This window comes from Erithacus rubecula (assembly GCF_903797595.1).
Source record: "Erithacus rubecula genome assembly, chromosome: 15".
NCBI lineage: Eukaryota > Metazoa > Chordata > Aves > Passeriformes > Muscicapidae > Erithacus > Erithacus rubecula.
The window spans coordinates 15,340,727-15,360,000 of NC_136667.1; the positions used below are offsets into that span (position 1 = coordinate 15,340,727).

The window sequence follows — 19,274 nt, forward strand, 5'->3', positions numbered from 1 at the left end:
GTCACAGCTGTTTTCCTGGTGCTGGGAAAGGTGAGTGCCCTGTGCACGGCTGCTGCTTCCGAGATACTCCGTGTTCCTGAGAAGCTGTCATGAACCACTTGTTCTCTCACACACACAAAAAAAAAAAAATTCCAGAAGAGATTAGATACGGTTCAAATTATTCTGGGTAAATTCTGTTACTGTTCTGAGAACTGCACATTTCAGGGAAAAAACCAGCAATTGCTGCGTGCATGTGGGTCCTTGGGTCTGGCAAAATATGTTTCTCTTGGAGTCTCCATGGCAGGAGCCTGTTGTGGCTTTTCCATCACATTTGCAGAGGACAGTGTCCTTAGGGATGGGCAGATGAGCTCCAGGCAGGAATGGAATACCAATGCCTCTCTGCAGCTTTCTCAAAGGCACAGCTGCTGCCTGGCCCAGCCATGGGTCACACTGACAGTTTGCAGGGGCTCCCACATGGGTTTGCAGAGCCCTTGGAAGCCCCATGGCTGTTAATGGCACCCACGGGCTGGGACCATGCTTGCTCTTGCTGGGGCACGTGGGGTCCAGCTTGGCATGCTGGGCCAAGGAGGAGCTGGGCTCCCCCTTGATGTCCAGTTGTCCTTGGCCTGATTTGCTCCACACTGGCTCTCATGTGTCTGCACAAAGCTGTTGCTGTGTGCAGCTAAGGCCAGGATCTGGGCCCCCTCCCCAAGTTACTTCCAGTTTTCACATCTGGATTCCCTTTCCCACAGCCTTGAATATCTCAATACTATTTTCTTTCTGACCCTCTGGGTTAGACCTTGTCTCCCAGGTTTACTCTTATTTCTCTGGGTCAGGAACCCTGGAGCTGCCTCCCAGTAGCTGAAAGCTGGTTAATTCAGCACTTATCAGTATCACAACCATTAAGTTCTGACTGTGTCCTAGCTTCTGCCACTGCAGCCCCCAAGGGATGCTTTTCCTGACTGTCCTCTGTGATCTCTAGATGTTGGCATGCCCAGAGCATCCCTGCCAAGGTTAGAGTGAAGAAGCTTCTGTGTTTCCCTGTGCAGAACTCCAGCACCAGAGTTGGAGCACCCCTCCTGGCAGCCTATCCCATCCCTCCCACGTGTCCATCCCATGCTGCCACCCCTCAGCTGCCCTCTTTGTGGTTATGTTGTCTGCTTGGCGACGTTTTCCCCATCTGCTTGTTTCTGGAATCCTTTCCAGGTGAGCCACACAGCACCAGGAGATTCCCAGATGGGATGACTAAAAGTCACATCCATAGCAGGGGACACTGGTGCCTGAAGCACAGCCCAGAACTCCTGTATCTTTCCCAAAAAACTCTCTTCCTACCAGTATTGAGTACTCTTCTGCTTCACTGCAGTAGGGCAGGATGCAAAGAACCCTGGTGCATCCCCAAATATGACACATCACTTGCTTCGCCCCAAAATATTTGCTGGAAAAAGTGAGGTGAGTTGTTGCTCACAAAGAAAAAGAGCCCCAGGCTAGTCATGGAGCCAAGTGTGGGTGTACAAGCTGGAGAAAACATTTCTCACTCACTCTTTGCCTCCCCAGGAGCAAGGTGGATGGTGTGAAGCAATCAGTTTGTTCCCTGTGCTGAGAATTCATGTGAAAGACCCCAAAAGCTCATCCCTCCACCATCTCCACTGTGTCCCTCTGTTTCCAATCAACAAAACCTGTCACATGGATGCTTCTGCACACACTGGGACTGTCACCAAAGGGGTCACTGCCCCTGTGGTACTCCTGCTGCCCTGTGAGATGATTTGTGGGACATTTCCCACCTCACTCATCCAGGGGATGCTGGGACCATGCAGGGCGTTCCTCCTCATCTTCCTGCCTTCGTGAGCCAAGGGACAGCCACGTGGTAGTGTGTGTGCCAGAGCACACGTGTGTGCATTGATGAGGGGAGGGTGATGTCATGGGCTTTTAAAAAGAGAGATTGAACAATTGTGAGCAAAATGAAAGAAACTTGCAAAAACCTTTCAGTGCATCTTTTCTGAGCTCTACTGCAGGACCCTGAGAGAAGAGGAGCAGCTGGTGGGAAGGGGACTCCAGGGATCACCCCAACCCACTCCCTCCCATGTGGCTTGAGGCAAGGTTGTGTGGCCAAATCATCATGGGGGTGCAGGCATCCCAGAGACAGGGATAAGTCGCGTGTGTACATCTGCATCCCTGACAACCTGCTCTCGTCTTCAGAGGTTATAGAGAAGGTGAGACCAGGCAAAGACCACACCTAAATTCTGCTGCCTCTGAAACCCTCCCTTTCCTCATCTTGCTCCCAGACAGGAGCCAGGACACTGAGCCAGCTGGGTCCTGCAGCGGAACTTACTGCTGTGCTTGCCCTCCCTTTCCTTTTGTTTTTTCCTCTCCTCCTGCCACTGCCAGAGGAAGAGCAGGAGAGCCCATCATTCACACACTGCTCTTTGCACAGACCTGCTCAAGCAATTCCCCTGTTGACATCTTTGAGAAACTCTTCAGTGCTCCGAGTGCATCTGTGGGTGCTGGCTTTAAGTCACCATCTCCGGTGGATTACAGCGGCTGGACGAGAAGATAAAGGTTTTCCTTCCTCTTTCCTTTCTCATTTCTTCCTTTTCACTTTTTCTCCTGAAGTCGGAGCAGTTCCCTGCCAGGAGGCATGGTGCTGGTGGGAGCCCTGTGCAGCCTCCTGCTCCTCTGCCTGGTTGAGGAGGGCATGGGCAAAGTGAGAAGATACTACATTGCTGCAGTGGAAACCGCCTGGGACTACACACACAGCGACCTGCTGTCCGTGCTGCAAGCGCCTGCAGGGTAAAGCTCTTCCTTTTGCAATTCTAGAACCCTGTCCTGGCTGCTCTCCCACCCTGGCATGTGTCACTGTGAGCTTGGCTCCAGGTAGGCAGGTACATGGGGCAAATTGGCGAGGTGGGTGCACTGAGCTGCTGGCACAGCTGGGAAGGGGTGGTGTGATGGGGAGTCACAAAGTGCAATCCTGATGAGGGACAGGTGGTTTGAGAGAGAAAGATCCATACCTGCTCTGCATCACTGTTCTGCACTGCTTTATCTTAATGCCATTTGCTTAGGACCCTTTAAACTCTGTGCTAAGGAGCCATGAGCTGATTTTCCACCTGTGCTTTCTTTTTTTGCTCTGCATCGTGGGGCTTTGGGGAAGTGTGAGGGGAGACAGGCAACTGTGACTCCCTGGGCACTGCAGAGGAAGGTTGCCTGTGCCCCCCTGACATAACTGAGCAGCAAAGGCTTCCCACTGTGTCTCCCCCATGGTAAAATCCAGCTTTAGTTATTTATATCTTTATGTACATTGCATTGCTGGGGCTGGAATTTTTCCTTAAGGAAACTAAAATAATTTGTAGTGTTTGGGCAAAGAATGATATTCATGCACAGTGGCAAGAAGGAGGAAAGCACGGTGGTTTTGCCTCTGTGCTTTGAAGTAGGAAGGAAAAATGGGAGTTGCATTGCTCAGGCACCAGGATGGTGTTGTCTGAAGACATAGCTGGCTTGGACATGCATGATTTGGAATGTTCTGAGGTTAGCATGAAGAATGGAGCTGGATGGCTGCACCCCTGTGGATCAAGATGTGCCCATTCCCTCTGCCCTGTTTCCATATCCCCTTCCCCAGACTCTTTGTTGAGGTGGTATCAGCCCATGATCCCATCTCAGACCCACAGTGGCCTGAACAGCGAGGAAGTGAGATCAGGAAATGGAAGCAGGGATCTACAGATGACCCAGATCAGCCTGACCAGCTGCTGTAGTCACTGTATCCCTGTTTCGTTGCTTTTCCCCCTTCTGATTGCTTCAGTAGGAAAATTGCATCCAGCACCCTCCATTTTATTAATTCCCTCTGCACTGCTTTCACTGATGTTGCCCTCAGATGTTAGGCTATGGTAGAGATGATGACTCACACTGTTAATTCAACCCTGTGGCTTTCCATTTCAGCACTGGCTTTATGATGGACTTGGGCACTATTTCTGACCCTGGAGTGACTCAGGGACCTGACCCTGCCTGGGGATGAGTGGGGCATTGGCAGGCAATGTGAGGTCACTTGTCCTTCTCTAAAATGGGGGAAGACAACATTGGCTGTCTCAGAGGGACTTGCTGATGTGCTCCAGCCTGGAAAGACAGAGAACTCCCAGGCAGTGCAGCTCCTGGGGAAGCTGTGATGGGAGCCAGGGCTTGCTTGTCCTGGCTGTTCCCAGCTGAATGATGGTGCCTTTTCCCTGGCCCTGCAACCTCAGCCCAGTTCCCTGCAACAGAGGAGCACACAGGAAAATAGCCAGGCTGGATATAAGGGGCATGCAGGAGTGAGCCAGGAAGGCATGGCAGGCAGAGCTTCCCCTGGAGGTGGGCTGTCTCTGAGCTGTGTGCATGGTCCCTTCTGCTCCACATGTTCTCCCTCAGTGTACCACCATCTCCAGGCAGGACCTCCAAACCCCTTCTATGTATCCAGGGGTTCCTCTGACATGTTTGTAGAAAGCTCTGTCAAATTAATGGGCTACAACACACCAGGCCAGAGCTGCTCCCACCCTCCCCATGATTTCAGTTTCTCTTCCTCCCAAACACAATCCCACCAGCAGAGTCAGAGCCAGGACCAGAACATCCTGCAATAGCCCCAGGGATCTCAGCTCGGACACGGAGCTGGTGGACACGTAGCCCCAGCCCATGTCTGAGTGTTTTGGCAGTGCAGGATGTCTCCCAGCTCCAAGAGATGAACTGATAGTGTGGCTAACAATGCTGATCCCAGATGCCAGAAACTTATTGTCCTGTCTCAGCTTCAGCTGCCATTGGGGAAGGAAGTTCACGGGGACCCCAATTACAGAGGACTGGCCAGAAGAACTTTGATCAGACATCCCTGGGCTGAACTCTGCCTGCTTGTCTCCTGTGGGCTCTGCTCTGCCAGGACTGGGACCCAGCACTAAGCCCTGCTGTCACCAAGTCCCCTCCCAGCCATGCCCCTGTAAGCCAGCAAAATCCCTTGGGCTCCAGAGGATTTCTGCCTTGTTTACTGCAGAATTAGCAGGACCCAACCATCATATCTCAGGGCTGCATTCTCAAATTTGGGTTTTCTGTGAGCTAGAGATTAAGGTCCAACTTCCTGAGAGGGGACATCTGAGTGCCAGCAGCCCTGCAGCTCAGCTACCTCCCAGTGTAGGGACACATTGGAGAGCAAAGCTGGGGCTGGACCCCACTGCTATCAAGCCAGGAATGATAATGGTTCATGGGCAAAACCAGCTGAATGCAGTGACACTGCTCACAGCCTGCTGAGGGCTGCCTGCCAGCCTGGACATGGGATTACAGGAGCTGTGGGGTTTTCATGGGCTCCCATCCTGCTCTGCCCTTGAGGAGAGAGGACCCTGCTCTCCCCACTGCACCCTCCAGCTGCAGGTGGCTTCCAGCCAGTGTTGTGGGGGGGAGTGTGTATTGCCTTTCCTAAATTTGAGTCACTCTGTCTCCTTCCTCTTCCGCTTGAGGAAGAGTTGCAAAGGGAAATGCTGCTCGAATCACAGCTTAGTCAGAGCAGGACAGCAACCTTCCCTGCTTCTTCAGTGGGAAGAAAATACACCTGGCTTTTGCTCCAAACAAAACAAGGCTGGGAAGGTCTGTCTGGTTACTGGAAATGATCTTAGTCCTGGGGCTGGTAAGTCGGCCTCTAAAATCCTTGAAGAAATTAATGTCTTTGTTATCCTGATAAATGTGCTGGATTCCTTCTGGAAAATGAATTTAGACAGAAAGTGGCCAGCAGAGATAAGTGGGGTGTGAAGTACACTCAAGGTTCCTTTATCTTCCTCCTGTGAAGTGTAAATCCCATTTTGGGCAGAAAAGAAACATGTTGCTCAGACACAAAGCAAGACACAAAGCCCCTACCTGCCAGCAGCTGACAGTCTCTTTCCTGGGGGGGCAGCTGGGGAGGATGTGAGTTGCATGTGATGTGGTCTGTCTGCCGCACCTGAAGGTGCTGGGGTTGGGGTGGCTGCAGGGCAGAGGTCACCATGGCACTGCCAGAGCTCTGTCTCTGCTGCCAGGGGAGCGTGAAGCTGGACAAGGCATGAGGCAGGAGACAGGCAGCAATGCCTGCTGCTGTGCCCTGTCCCAACTGCATTTGGCTATGGCCTTGTGTCTTCTTCCATCATGACTAACACCACAACACTAATCACTGCCCTGTTGTCATCTGCACGCTGAGCAAAACATTTCCAGTCATACCTGGGAGCTGCCAGGAAATCCAAAGGACACAGCAGGGTGAGCAATCCCCTGGGCTCCAGTAAGCAAGCTGGAGGGAAGGGGAGGAAGAGGATGGCTGTTGCCCATGTATGCATGGATCTGTGCAATCAGCCTTGGCTTTTCCTTCCTCCTGCAGCATTTTGGGGCACGCAGGCCAACGTCCCCCTCCGGCTGGTGTCCCTCCCCGGTACAGGAAAGCTGTTTTTGTGGAGTACCCTGATGGCTCATTCACACAGCCCAAGCTCAAGCCAGCGTGGATGGGTAAGAAGCACCTGCAGTATGGGGAACTCCAGGAATACTTGACAGCCACCAAACTCATCCTGGGTTGGGTATTGGATGCTCTTCAGCCAGGAGCAGAAAAGCACCTGGGTGGATCCTGGGGATGCAGAACTCCTGGGGATGCAGAGAGCCTTGCTGGAGATGATGCAGTTGATGCTGCTGTGCTGTATGAGGGACAAGCACTAACTGGGCTTGTGGAAAGTCAGAACCCTTTGGGGCTTCTGGCAGGGTGTGAGCTGCCTGACCCCGCCTGCCTGACCTTATTGTCTTGTCTCCTTCAGGTCTTCTAGGCCCCACCATCCGAGCAGAAGTCTATGACACAGTGGTCATCACGTTTAAAAACCTGGCCTCCCGCCCGTACAACCTCCATGCTGTCGGGGTGTCCTACTGGAAGGCATCAGAAGGTGAGCTGGGCATCATCAGGTGCTGCAAGTCCTTGTGTAGCACCTCCTGCTCTGCCACCTGCCTGCCAGGTGTGCATCCCTCCCTCACCCTGCTATCCATGTCCCTCTGTGAGGACAGATGGTCACAGAGATGACCTCACCTGGGGGAGCAATATGCCCAGCCCACAAATGAGCTGAGCAAACAGTGCAGAGCAAATCTGTATCAGTTATAGAGATAATACACAGATTAAACCTAAGGTTGGATGCTTAGGGCTTAGGGACTGGGTTGGAGGAAGGGGCATTTCTGTAGCCACAGTGCACTGGGGGTGAGCCCTCAGTGACATCTGGCCATTTTTTTGGTTTTAGGAGCAGGGTATGAGGATGAGACCAGCCAGCCAGAGAAGGAGGGTGACAGGGTTGATCCTGGGAAGACACACACATATGTCTGGGAAATCCAGGAAAACCAGGGCCCAACAGAGGATGACTCAACGTGCCTGACCCACTCCTACTCCTCCAACACCAACAGCGTGAAGGACATCAATTCTGGTTTGATTGGAGCCCTGCTCGTGTGCCGACCTGGTAAGGACAGCACAGGGTGGGGACAGGCCACATGCAACCATTAATTGAAAAGCAGAGTAATCACAGATGCCTTCCTGAGGCAGAGCATGGCAGTGGAGTCAGTGAGCTGTGCTCAATGAAAGCACTCCTGGGTTCAGTCTTGAAATCCTGACGGCACAAGGTACAAGAAGATGTGACTGGAGTAGGATTTGTGGCCCTGGCTGAGACATATTCTGGAGGTAGTTCTCCAGACCCCTCTGTAGTCACTGGAAATTACTGGGCACCATCTGCACGCTCCAGTGACTCACCAGGAGCAGCTTCTCCACTGAGCAAAGGTCTAAGAGGAGGCAGTACAAACTGACCTTTTGATGCCTTCTAGGGGCAGCTGCCTCTCAACCATGGACTTTTGGGGACCACAAGACTGGAAACACGGCTGTTGCAATTGTGAGACATGACAAAAGCAAACCACAGCCTGGCCTTGGTTTACCAGTCCTTGAAGAGCACAAAGGGAATTTTCTGGGTGGTGCTTGCTGACCTTTAAAGAAATCCATCTCATTGCATCTTGCAGGGACCCTGGCGAGCGATGGGAATGAAGGCCTGCAGAAAGAGTTTGTGCTGCTCTTTGCAGTGTTTGATGAAGGTAATTGCTGGCTGAGTGGTGCCAGACCCTGCGTTCAGACAGGTCTGGGGCATTTGCTTTGCCATGTGTGAGCACAGCTTCTCAGCACCCACACCTCCCCCCAAGGATTTAAACCTGTGCAATCCCCCCAGCCAGTGTGCTCCTGGTGCAGTACTGCCCCTCCTTCTCTTCCCCAGGTGCAGGGAGCTTGCAGCCCTCCCAGCTCTGCCATCCCATGCCCTGGCCTTGTTCCCATCACACAGGTTAAGAGGGGAGCCATTCCCTGTCCTGTGTGCTGGTCACCCCCACACCCATGCAGAGCCATGGCCAGGTGTGCTGTGGATTTCCACAGGCACCCACATGTGACCTCCCTGAGAAGGTTCACTTTTACTCTGAAATGCTATCAAGTGAAAGCTGACTGCACCCTCCTCTCTCCACAGGGAAAAGCTGGTACTCTGAGCAGGGTTCCCCAGCAACTGCTCAGCCCCAGGCTCTCAACAGGACAGAGCTGCACACCATCAATGGCTACATCAATGGCTCACTGCCTGGTGGGTCCTGCTGGGACAGGGAGTGGGGTGGGGAGCTGCTAGGAGCAGGGGTGGAGCCAGATCTGTAAACTTGAGATAGCTTGGGAAAGGATGTAAGAAAAGAGATCAAGAGGAGTTTCCAGGTGATGGATCTGTTAGGCTGTGTTCACCTCAGAGGGAGTCTTATATTGCAGCTCCTTGACCTGGCTTTCCCATTTACAACAGGGCAGGACCTGTTTCCAGCTGCCTGTGTTGCCAAGTGTAGTTGACTTCCTTGGAGGTTTCCAAGAATAATGCTGGTAGCAAAGTTTTGTCTTTTCTAGCCCTGTGAACAAGGATAGAAGTAACATTTAGGTCTCACTAAAACACCTTCATAGGATTTTGGGAATAGAACCATGGAATCATTTAGGTTGGAGAAGACCCTTAAGATCATCGGGTCCAAATGTAAACTTGACACTGACAAATCTAAACCATGAGTGTCACATATACAAGTCTTTTAAATACCTGGGCACCCTGTTCCAGTGTTTGACAACCCTTTCTGTGAAAAAATTTTTCCCAATATCTGGCATAAACTTCTCCAGTGCAGCTAGAGTGATAAGGTCTTCTCTCAGACTCCTCTTCTTCAGAAGATCAAAATAAAAAGCTGGGTTTGAGCTCAGTGAACACAAAAGTTGCTGTTTTCTGGTGTTGTCCCAGGAAAAGATCCAGAGCTGCCTGAGGAATCTCCAGGGCAAACTGGGAAACACTGTCAGGAGAGTCATTGCCACCAACAGCTTTGGTTAACCACATCCTAAAACCTCCCACTTGGGTCTGGCCATTCTCCAGTAAACGGCAAAAGCAAAACTCCCCTAAATTCCCTGTCCTGATGGGTTCGTAGAGATTAAGAGCCAAGGAAGCCTCATGGTGAACTGCTATCTCTGCACAGTGGGTTTTTCCTGGAGAAGTTATCCACCTCCTCTCAGCATCCCCGTTCCCTGGATGCAGGACCTGGCCTGAGAGGTGTCTGATGGAGAGCTGGAAATGGAGAGCTGAGGCCCTCAGGGTGGAACCTCCACCCAATTTCCTCCCAGACCCTTGGGATCTGTTCCAGCCACCTTTGCACTCTGCCAAAACCAAGCTCTTGACTCTGTATTTGACTTTGTTTTGCTTCAGTTTCCAGGAACCTGTTATTCACTTCCCTGCTAGATTACAGAGCCCTTCATACATCAATTTCTCCCCAAGAAAGTATTTTTACAATTCAGTCAAGTTCTTTCCCATTTCCTAAGCACACTGAGCTCTTTGAGTGTCTCTGAGGAAGGAATTTTCTCCAGCACTCAAATAATCCTGGTGACCCCCCTCTGCCCTTTGTGGTATTTCAGCTACTGCTGAGGTTGTGCTGGAGTCCTGCTCCAGATGCAATGCTTTAGTATCAGGCTTGCCAGTGTTGTAATCGGACAAATGACTCTCCTGTCTGGTGCCCAGTTTTCCTGTTTATAGAGTCAAGGAGCACGTCTCTCTCTTTTGCCACTGCATCCCACTGTGAGCTCCTACCAGCAACCCTCCCAAAGTCCCCCAGTCTGTAAATCTAGTCCTGTCTCAGGGGGATGATGTGACCTGTGCCTCTGTTTTGCTCAGACATTCCACATCCATGTGTGATCTCCCCAGCTTGAAGCCAGCACAGGAGCAGGGGAGGCTATCAGCATGTGTAAACACTGAGTCTGTGGCACCAAGAGTGGGAACAAAGGCTGGACACAATGCTGACTCCTGGTGCTTTCCTTGTGTCCTGGCAGGTCTCACACTGTGCCTCAAGAAGCAGGTCCACTGGCATGTGATCGGCTTGGGCTCTGGGCCAGAAGTCCACTCCATCTTCTTTGAAGGCCACACATTCCTGGTGAGAAGCCACCGTCTGAGCAGCCTGGAAATCTCCCCTGCCACATATCTCACAGCCCAGACCACGCCAGGAACTGCTGGCTGGTTTCGGATGTTCTGCCAGATACTGTCCCATCAGCAAGGTAACCTTATTTTCCAAGAGCTGGGGGGAAAAGCAGTTCAGGGGATGGCCTGGGCTCAGGGTTCTGTGTGGTGCTGTGGCTCCAAGGCTCCTCCTGCTCCCTGGTGTTACATCCTCCTGCAGTCTGGCCCATACCAGATGGCATGGGTGATCCATGTTGGCCCATTTGATAGGAACAGTAGTAGAGAAGATTTCTCCCAGGCAGGGCCTGGGTGAGTGCCTGCCTGTACTGGTACATCAGTGTGACCCTCTCTGCCTGCTTGTCTGAACCCAGCTGGCATGGAGGCCTTTGTGAAGGTGGAGGAGTGTCCTGAGGAACGCCTGATGAAGATGGGGAAGCCATTGAATGAGCCAGAGGAGCTAGATTACCCTGAGGATGATGAGGAAATTTATCATGTGATCCAAGTGCGCTCTTTTGCCAAAGACAAGCCCATGACCTGGACTTACTACATTGCAGCTGAGGAAATGGACTGGGACTATGCCCCTGTGAAGCCAGTGGCTCTGGACAGGTGAGAGTGGGCATGTGTGCTCGAGGCTGCTCCTCAAGGCAGCCCTGCCAGCTCTTCCCCTTTTCCACAGAAATTACTTTTCATTCTGCCCAACCTGGACAGTTTTGTTCTTCTTTATTAACACTAACAGTATGGATGCAGGACAAGAATGGTCTTGGGGAGGCCATGGGAAGTCAGGCCTGGTTTTGCTCCATTTTACCAAATTTGTCTCTGTCACCAAGGCCTCTGGAATCAGTCCCTTCTGAGCAGACAACAACTCCTCATGACTTTCTCAGCCATCTGCCAGGTCCTTGGACGATGGCAGGTCCTGCTCTGTTTCTGACAGTGTCCTGCCTGTGGCCACTGGCTCTCTCTCTGCCTTTGCCTGCAGAAACACGGCGAGCCTGTACCTGGAGCCTGGCCCGCGGCGCATCGGTTCAAAGTACAAGAAAGTGGTGTTTGTGGAGTATGAGGATGCGACCTTCAGGAAGCGCAAGGTGTCCAACCCACAGGACAAGGGAATTCTGGGGCCTGTCATCAAGGGGGAGGTGGGAGATCAGTTTAAGGTAAGAGAAGCACAGCTTTCCGCTGTGGAAACTTCAGAGCTTGATGCTGCTCCTACTAATCTTGGCTTGTGGCTAAGGTCTGACTTAAGTCATTCAGGTGCTCTCTCATGTTTGGCAATGATCAAAGTTCACTGCAAAGGCAGATGTTACTGGCAGCCTAAAGTAAATCCTCTCAGTAAGATGCACAAGACTGATTTTGGCTTTGCTGCAGGTGTCTTGGGAACTGTGTGAGTTTGTACAAGACACATGACATCCAGCACCTTCCTCTGAGGCACGAGTGTCCTCTCATCCTCTGCTCCTCTCCATCTCTTTGCTGTTACCTCACAGCACTGGGGACTGTCACTTTTGTCTCCCAAAGTGCCTCTCCCGACCACTTGACTTGTTTGCAGCTGGGAGGAATGGGATGGTTTCCAGCAGCTTCACATTTCTGCTCCCTCCCTGGGGTTCCCTGTGTAGTTGTGGGCATGTGACAGGGCTATTTAGAGAAATAAAGGAAGGGCTTCATCCAGTGAAGTGGGGAGCACTTTAAAGCTCTTGATTGCTGTCCTGGTTTCTGGATTGATGTCCCTCTTTTGACTCATGTAAAGTAAGGCTGAAGAAAGCAATTTCCTCTTTAATAAATCAGATATTTTCATGCCCTCCTTAAAACAGATACCTCCCAGAACAATGGACAGTATAGGCTCATCACAGAGAAATTGTAGTTTCTTGTATTCTGACTTTGTGGTCCCAGACATGTCTGGGTCCCTCCTGTTGACCACTGGCAGGTAGCTAACCCCTGGGCAGTGCTGTCCATTGTTTCCCTCTCTGCAAGGACACTGAGAGCAGCTTCAAGGGCTTACAGTGATCAGAAAAGTCCAAGCAATCCTGCTGCCTGTCCTCATTTCAGATCGTGTTCAGGAATCTGGCCAGCCGGCCCTACAACATTTACCCTCACGGCCTCACCAGTGTCAGGCCCTACTATGCCATGAGACCCTCACAAGGTAAGGCAGGCCATGCCAACTTGGGATATCACCTGGCCACTGCCATTTTTCTGGGCCAGGAGAGTTTCCTGAAGCTTGTGGAAAGACTGGTTGTCCATTCATCCAAACACCCAAACTCTACAATCCCAGGAATTATGATGATTCTAGGTTCACGTTCCCATTGGTGCCATGTAACCCTGTCTTTAAGGAGGGCTTCAATGAATTGGAGAAGGGGCATTCTTAACCAGGGAGCTGGGACTGTGTTAATTGGTTCATCCTGAAGGCCTCCATTTTCTGATAAGGCAGGAACCATCCTGGTGATCCTGCCTGTGTTTGCAGTTTATTTACAGCCCTCGTTCCCCAGGCTCTGTCTGACCTGTATTCATGTCAGGGTTCACTGTGATTTAGACTCTCCCTCTTGCAGCTTTGTAGTTTTTGTTCTGGGGTTGGCTTTTTTCCCCCAAGTTTCATTCCTAGAACTGCTTTCACCCTTATTATTGTGCTCCCAGGACCACGGCTTATGCAAAGTCATCCCACATCCCACCAGAATCCTGGGATGGTCATGGGTGCAACTTCCGTGGTTAGGAAACCTTTCTGAGCTCTTTTAAAAAGTGGGATCACCCCTTGCAGGAGCAGCCCAGACATAACTGGTCTGCTCTTGGGTTGTGTGTTGCCAGAGAAAGATGTGAAGGATATTCCTATTCCCCCTGGGCAGTCATTCACCTACAGCTGGAGTCTCACCACTGAGGATGGCCCAACAGAGGCAGATCCTCGCTGCCTCACCCGTTTCTACTACAGCTCCATCGACCCAGTCCGAGACACAGCCTCAGGCCTGATTGGGCCCCTCCTCATCTGCTCCAAGAAGTCCATGGATCAGAGGGGGAATCAGGTGGGTCTTTCCTTTGTTGCCTCAACTTCTAGGCAGAAAGGCTGGCATAACTATGGTGGGTGAAATATTTAAATAAACCCAAATGTGTCTGTCCTTTTCTCTTCAACCCTAACAGCAGTCCTAATGCCTCTGCCTTCCCCATCCTCCCCTGAAAGCTCTCTTTTCCTCAAATCTGCACCCTAGCTCCTGTGAAATTGCAGTAAACTTCTCCATGCACCCAGACTTAGACCTGACAGCTACACTAGGCACCAGGGCCCTCTGATCAGACCAGGAATAATTTCCTCTCTTTTCCAGATAATGTCAGACAACATGAAGTTGGTGCTGTTTTCAGTCTTTGATGAGAACCACAGCTGGTACCTGCAGGAGAACATCAAGAGGTTCTGCTCTGATGCAGCCCATGTGGATACCCAGGACCTCCAGTTTTATGCCTCCAATGTGATGCACAGTGAGTACTGAGCCAGGGGCTCCCTGCAAAGCCCCAACAGACACAGGCTCACCCCTGCCCCAGGGAAGGAGCAGGGGATACACAGCAGCTCAGCAGCCATGGAGGGGAATTTGTTCTTGAAATGTTTCACCCCTGCCCTCTTCCAGCTATTAATGGCTTTGTATTTGACAACCTCCAAACAAAACTCTGCCTGAACGACGTTGTGTACTGGTATGTCCTGAGTGTTGGGGCCCAAACAGATTTCCTCTCCATCTTCTTCTCTGGAAACACCTTCAAGCGCAACATGGTCTTCGAGGATGTGCTTACTCTTTTCCCATTTTCTGGAGAAACAGTCATCATGAGTTTGGAAAAGCCAGGTTAGTAGCATGGGCTATCCTGTAAACAACAGGCTTGGCATCCCAGCAGAGATCAGTGAGCACCTCCAGCCAGTTCTCTGGTGCCCAATTCTTTTTGACAGCTCTGAGAACAAAGGGATCCATAGCCTGCTAAAACAGCATAGTGACAGGCAGTGATTAAATCTTTCAAAGCTTAAATCAAATAAATGGAATTAGGGCATTTTACTTAATTAGTAGGGTGTGTTAAGGTCATGCATGCTGCCAAACCAGTAAGCTGGCTGCAGTGACATGAGCCTGGTGGACATTTGCAATCTTGGCTCCAAGTTCAGAGGTCAAGGGGAGTGGCAGTGCTGTCCCTGCTGTGGGTTCAGCTGCTGTCGTGCCATTTATCTCCAGATTTTTGCAAGGACAGAAACCACAGCCACAGAAAAGTCCTAGAAAATATTTGCTTCAGAGTTGTTATATTCCCCCCACTCAGCACTTTTTCCTTAGCTCTGGCAAAAGCAATGCTGTCAAACCATTTCCTCTCTCACAGAGAAGACAGGATTTACCATGTGGTTGCAACACTGATATAATGGTCATGAGCACTGCACCTGAGCCAAGCTGTCAGCGTTTCTAGACACCCCAGGAAGCTTTTTACAACCCAGCCAAGCCTCACATCCGTTTGAGCTTGGATTCCTGCCTGCTGCTCAGAAGCAGAGCAGCAGCTCAGCTGGCAGCAGGTGGCAGCTCTCTCCAGCAGCAGAGCCCAGAATTCACACATCTCACCCTCTCTGCTGGGAGCAAACACACTGGCTGGAGATGTGAGTGAGAGGCAGCTCTCATTTCTTTTTCCTCCTGTGGGAGAGATGTGGTGACTGTCTTTGGGAGAGAGCTGTGTTTGACAGCACCAGGCTGTCTTTGGGGGTGGGTTATGGTGACTGCTGCTGCTGGAGGCTCCATGGGTTCTCACTGCCTTAACTGCTCTCACCTAGCTGTTCTTGGGCCCTCACTGGTGTGTGTAGCTCACTAAGCTCTGCCAGGAAACACCAGCCCTGCTGATGGTGCTTGTAAGGCTCTCATATTGCCAGCAGCTCTCTGAATCTGGCTATAAGACATTCTAGGGACTATGAAAGCATGGAATCACTACCATGAGCCAGAGAATGCCTGAAAATATAGGTTTCAGTAGCAAGGGAGCAGCATGGGAATGACATCTGTTCCAGTTTGCCACTGAAGTGGGCTGATGGTGTCCTTTTGCCCTCTCTTGAGACAGGTGTGTGGACGCTGGGGTGCCTAAATCCTGATTTCAGAGACCGAGGGATGCATGCCAAGTTCACAGTCTCACAGTGCCAGTATGAGCAATACACTGATGGGGAAGATTATGTGTATCCTGATGATGAGGAGGTTGCCTTTGAATTCCAACCCAGAGGCTTCTCTAAAAGAAAGAAGTCATGTGTGAATGAGCAACTGAACAGCATCACCTCTTCCAGAAATGAGACAGAGAAGACAAGATGCCTGATGGAACATGGGGCTGTCCTGAGCAGCAGCAGGATTTCTGATCCCTCTTCCAATGGCACATCATTTTTAGGAACAATGCCAAATCCACATGATATTTCCATGTCTTCTCTGCCAGAGACTAATTATGAGCCAGTGTCCTATGAGGCCTTCCTGGAAGATGAAGAGTTGTCGAAAATCATCAGCCAGGATGAAGGGTTGGGAGCAACCCCACCTGGAGAACACTTAGTGAGCGACAGTGGAAGGGCCCATGGTACTGTGAGCTCAGAAGAAGATCAGCAATGGCTGCAAGCCAAGGCAGCTCCAGAAGATGCTCTGGCAGGAACAAAAGTGACAAAAATCCCAGAGCTGCAGGAGCCAGTAAAAGGAATGACAGTCCAGTCTGGTGGCTTGATACAAAACCTGGAAGCAGAGTCTCAAAAGACAGCTACTCACACAACAAGCTTGTGGGACTCTATTGCTTATGCTGCTGGCAAAGCCCCTCTTCAGGAGAACAGGAGCTCAATTCACCAGAATGATCTGGAGCACAACCTGGCACGTCAAGATTTGTCTTCACAGGGCAATGAGGACAAGCTGCTAAAAGGAGCTGGTAAAATATCCTTTAACCTGTATGATTCAGAGGAGACAATCAGTACAGCACCATCTTTAAGTATTGATCACAACTCTTCCTCCACATTGAACAATCCTTTTGCATCTCCAGATGAGACAGAAGATAATAGGACTTCTCATGCTGTGGTTCACAGTCACGCCATAGAAAGTAATTATTCATCAAATGACCTAGATGCCAGGCTGGAAAAAAGGCTTCACAAAGTGGTTTCACAAGGCTTTTATGAAACTTTTGAAGACCAAAATGTTTCTTTGTCAGACAAACCTGTACAAGGAGAAATCTTCAGAGATGAGAGTAACTCCTTGCCTGTGAAAAGTGGCACAGAAAAAGCCAGTGGACTTGCCAAAGGCTCCAGCCTTCTGGACACTAATGACCTTGAGCCATCCAGCTATGTAATGACAGAAGAGAGGGATGAAGTAATTTTGAAAGAAGTGTTTCAGGATGCTAAGGAGTTAGCAGAGCTGGACAGTATTGCCTTTTCTGAATCGAATGTTGTGACCAATGACACCAGGCCATTCCCAAATGGTTTCTTAAAGAGCTCTGAGCAGTTTCCAAGACATAGAATTGCAGCCAGAAGCACCAGTGGCTCTGACTGGAGACCGAAACAAGCCAGGTCACTGGAGAGCAGAGGTTTGGGTCTTCCCAACACCAGCAGCAGGAAGCCCCTCTCTGATGGAAAGACAGCAGAGCAGGATCTGGCCAGCCCTCCCCCTGAGACAGGAGTGAATAAGGAAGCCCCAGAGGCATGTGGACCTCATTCCCCATTTTGCATCACTCACTTCAAAAAGAGGTCCTTGGTATCAAGCGACACCTTGCCTGAGGTGATGGTGGCCCCACAAAACCTGGAAGAAAAATCCAACATGGTTGAGAGGAGGCTGCAGGCAGGCAGGGATGCTGTACAGGCTGGTGAGAGGAATCCTGAGGAGAGGCTGAGCACAGACAGGGGGGCACAGGGCAGCAGGGAGGGCGCTCAGCACAGCACACGCTCCCTCCCCTCACAGGGAGCACTGGGGATGGGAGCAGCAGTGAGCAGCTCAGAAAGGCAGGTCCTTGCTGAGGCTGCAGACCTGGCCTCAAACTGGGACCCAGTCTCCACAGGGGCTCTGGTGAACAAGGGGGACTTGCACAGCCCAGCTTTGGCCGAGCTGCAGCCAGGCAGAGCTGTGGTGTGGGGGGCTCCTGGGAGGGAGCAAGCTCAGGGGAGAAGCCAGATGGAGGAGGAGACAAACTCTGTGGAGCAGCTGGGTAGGTTCAGCCCTGAGCCTCAGCAGCTTAAGGCCAATGCCACAGAGGACCATGTGTCTAGGACAATGTCTGGACAAAGCCCTGAAGGAACTTCTCTGAAATCAGCCATCAGAGAGAACTGTTCACTGTCTCCAAGTAGTCCCTCTGTCAACAACAGCACCAAAAAGCCAGCACAGAACGTGCAAGACACTCCTCATGGATGTCAGGTGCTCAGCAGGGAAGATGATCTCAGAGAAACAGGGAAGACAGAGGGCCAGAGCCTAGGAGAGCTTATGGAGGATGGGGAAAACAACAGCACAGCTGGGGAGAGGAGCCACATCCCAGCAGACAGGGAGGAACCAGCCCTGAACAATGGGACACATTCCAGCCCCTCAAAGGCTGCCAAGACAGACTATGATGAGTACATTGACACAGAGCAGACCATGGAGGATTTTGACATGTATGGGGAAGAGGAGCAGGACCCACGCTCCTTCCAGGGAGCGATCCGGCAATACTTCATTGCAGCAGTGGAGGTGATGTGGGAATATGGGGACCAGAGGCCCCAGCACTTCCTGAAAGTAATGTAAGTGTAATTTTCCTGCATGTATTCCTCCTGCACTGCATGGCATGGCATGATGCATGAGATGGCATATCCTGGCAGGCAGGATCAGAGCTCTGTACCAGTACAACCCAGCCAAACAGCCCAGGAGATGGATGCTCCCAGCATCTCTCCTCTCCTCTGGGGTTTAAACCTCCAGAAACTTTGAGCTTCCTTGCAAGTGGGATGCTCTGGCTCTGTATCCCCCTGACCTGTAAGAACCCTGTCCCTATGGGACAGTCACCTGACTTACCTAAGTGGCATGCCCTGCAGGGACCCCCGCAGAGGCAGGAGGAAGCACTCCTGGCAGTATCGCAAGGTGGTTTTCCGAGAGTACTTGGATGGTTCTTTCATGCAGCCGGTGCAGCGGGGAGAGCTGGATGAACACCTGGGCATCCTTGGGCCCTACATCAGGGCAGAAGTTCAGGATGTCATCATGGTGAGTAGAAAGTTCTCATTTCCTATAAAACCATAAATCTCCCTCCGTTGTTGGAGTTCAGCCAGAGGGAGTGCTGAGGTGGCCCTGCAGACTCTGCAGTGCCCATGGGTTAACCCTTGGGGCTTGGGGACATGCCCTGTTGGCATATGAATGGCACCAGACTGGGAGGCAGAGCCACCATTCAGAGGGACCTCAGTGGCTGGAGGAGTGGGCCAGCAGGAACCTCAGAGAGTTCAGATGACCTGAGACCTGACCTGATTTGAGTACCAACCCCTTACAAAAAGGGTAGTGAGCTAAGGAGGGCTCAGTACAGCTCTTTTAGGTGCTCTGTATGGGGGTCGGCTTGGGCTTCCCACACTACCAAAGGTCCTTCAACACCCACCTGAGAAGAAGATGGAAGGCTCAGGACTTGTGTTCCTGGAGAAGTTGCCCAATTTTCATGGAAATCTTCACCAGGATGGATTCAGCACCTTTGGGCTCCAGAGACAGTAGTGTAGCTGACCTTGTTTCCATTGAGCAGGCAAAGGTCTCATTCAGCAGACATGAACCCAGGATGTGCTTTCCACCAGAGATTGCACTGCACAGCTACAGCTTGTGGTTCAGTAGGGGTTGGCCACAGCATGGAGAACAGCTGGAGTTCTGGGAATCAGGGACATCCTTCCCACCAACTGGCTGGACCCCCCAC

At 51.4% G+C, this 19,274-nt stretch overlaps 1 protein-coding gene across 2 annotated transcripts in view; it reads left to right on the top strand.

Annotated features, from left to right (window-relative positions):
* The first annotated feature begins 2,255 nt into the window (after nucleotides 1-2,255).
* Nucleotides 2,256-19,274, top strand: part of F8 (coagulation factor VIII) — a 24,874-nt gene continuing 7,855 nt past the window's right edge. Inside the window, exons 1-16 of one of the 2 annotated variants that reach the window (XM_079318542.1) lie at nucleotides 2,256-2,465; nucleotides 2,590-2,766; nucleotides 6,326-6,450; nucleotides 6,750-6,872; nucleotides 7,218-7,430; nucleotides 7,978-8,049; nucleotides 8,469-8,576; nucleotides 10,325-10,546; nucleotides 10,820-11,054; nucleotides 11,425-11,599; nucleotides 12,486-12,579; nucleotides 13,236-13,447; nucleotides 13,742-13,892; nucleotides 14,039-14,248; nucleotides 15,480-18,135; nucleotides 18,424-18,589. In XM_079318542.1, coding sequence (XP_079174668.1) covers nucleotides 2,615-2,766; nucleotides 6,326-6,450; nucleotides 6,750-6,872; nucleotides 7,218-7,430; nucleotides 7,978-8,049; nucleotides 8,469-8,576; nucleotides 10,325-10,546; nucleotides 10,820-11,054; nucleotides 11,425-11,599; nucleotides 12,486-12,579; nucleotides 13,236-13,447; nucleotides 13,742-13,892; nucleotides 14,039-14,248; nucleotides 15,480-18,135; nucleotides 18,424-18,589 — 4,914 coding nt within the window. In that variant the 5' untranslated portion in view covers nucleotides 2,256-2,465; nucleotides 2,590-2,614. Of the gene's footprint in view, nucleotides 2,767-6,325; nucleotides 6,451-6,749; nucleotides 6,873-7,217; nucleotides 7,431-7,977; nucleotides 8,050-8,468; nucleotides 8,577-10,324; nucleotides 10,547-10,819; nucleotides 11,055-11,424; nucleotides 11,600-12,485; nucleotides 12,580-13,235; nucleotides 13,448-13,741; nucleotides 13,893-14,038; nucleotides 14,249-15,479; nucleotides 18,136-18,423; nucleotides 18,590-19,274 lie in introns of both variants that reach the window. The other variant, XM_079318543.1, reaches the window with a different exon arrangement.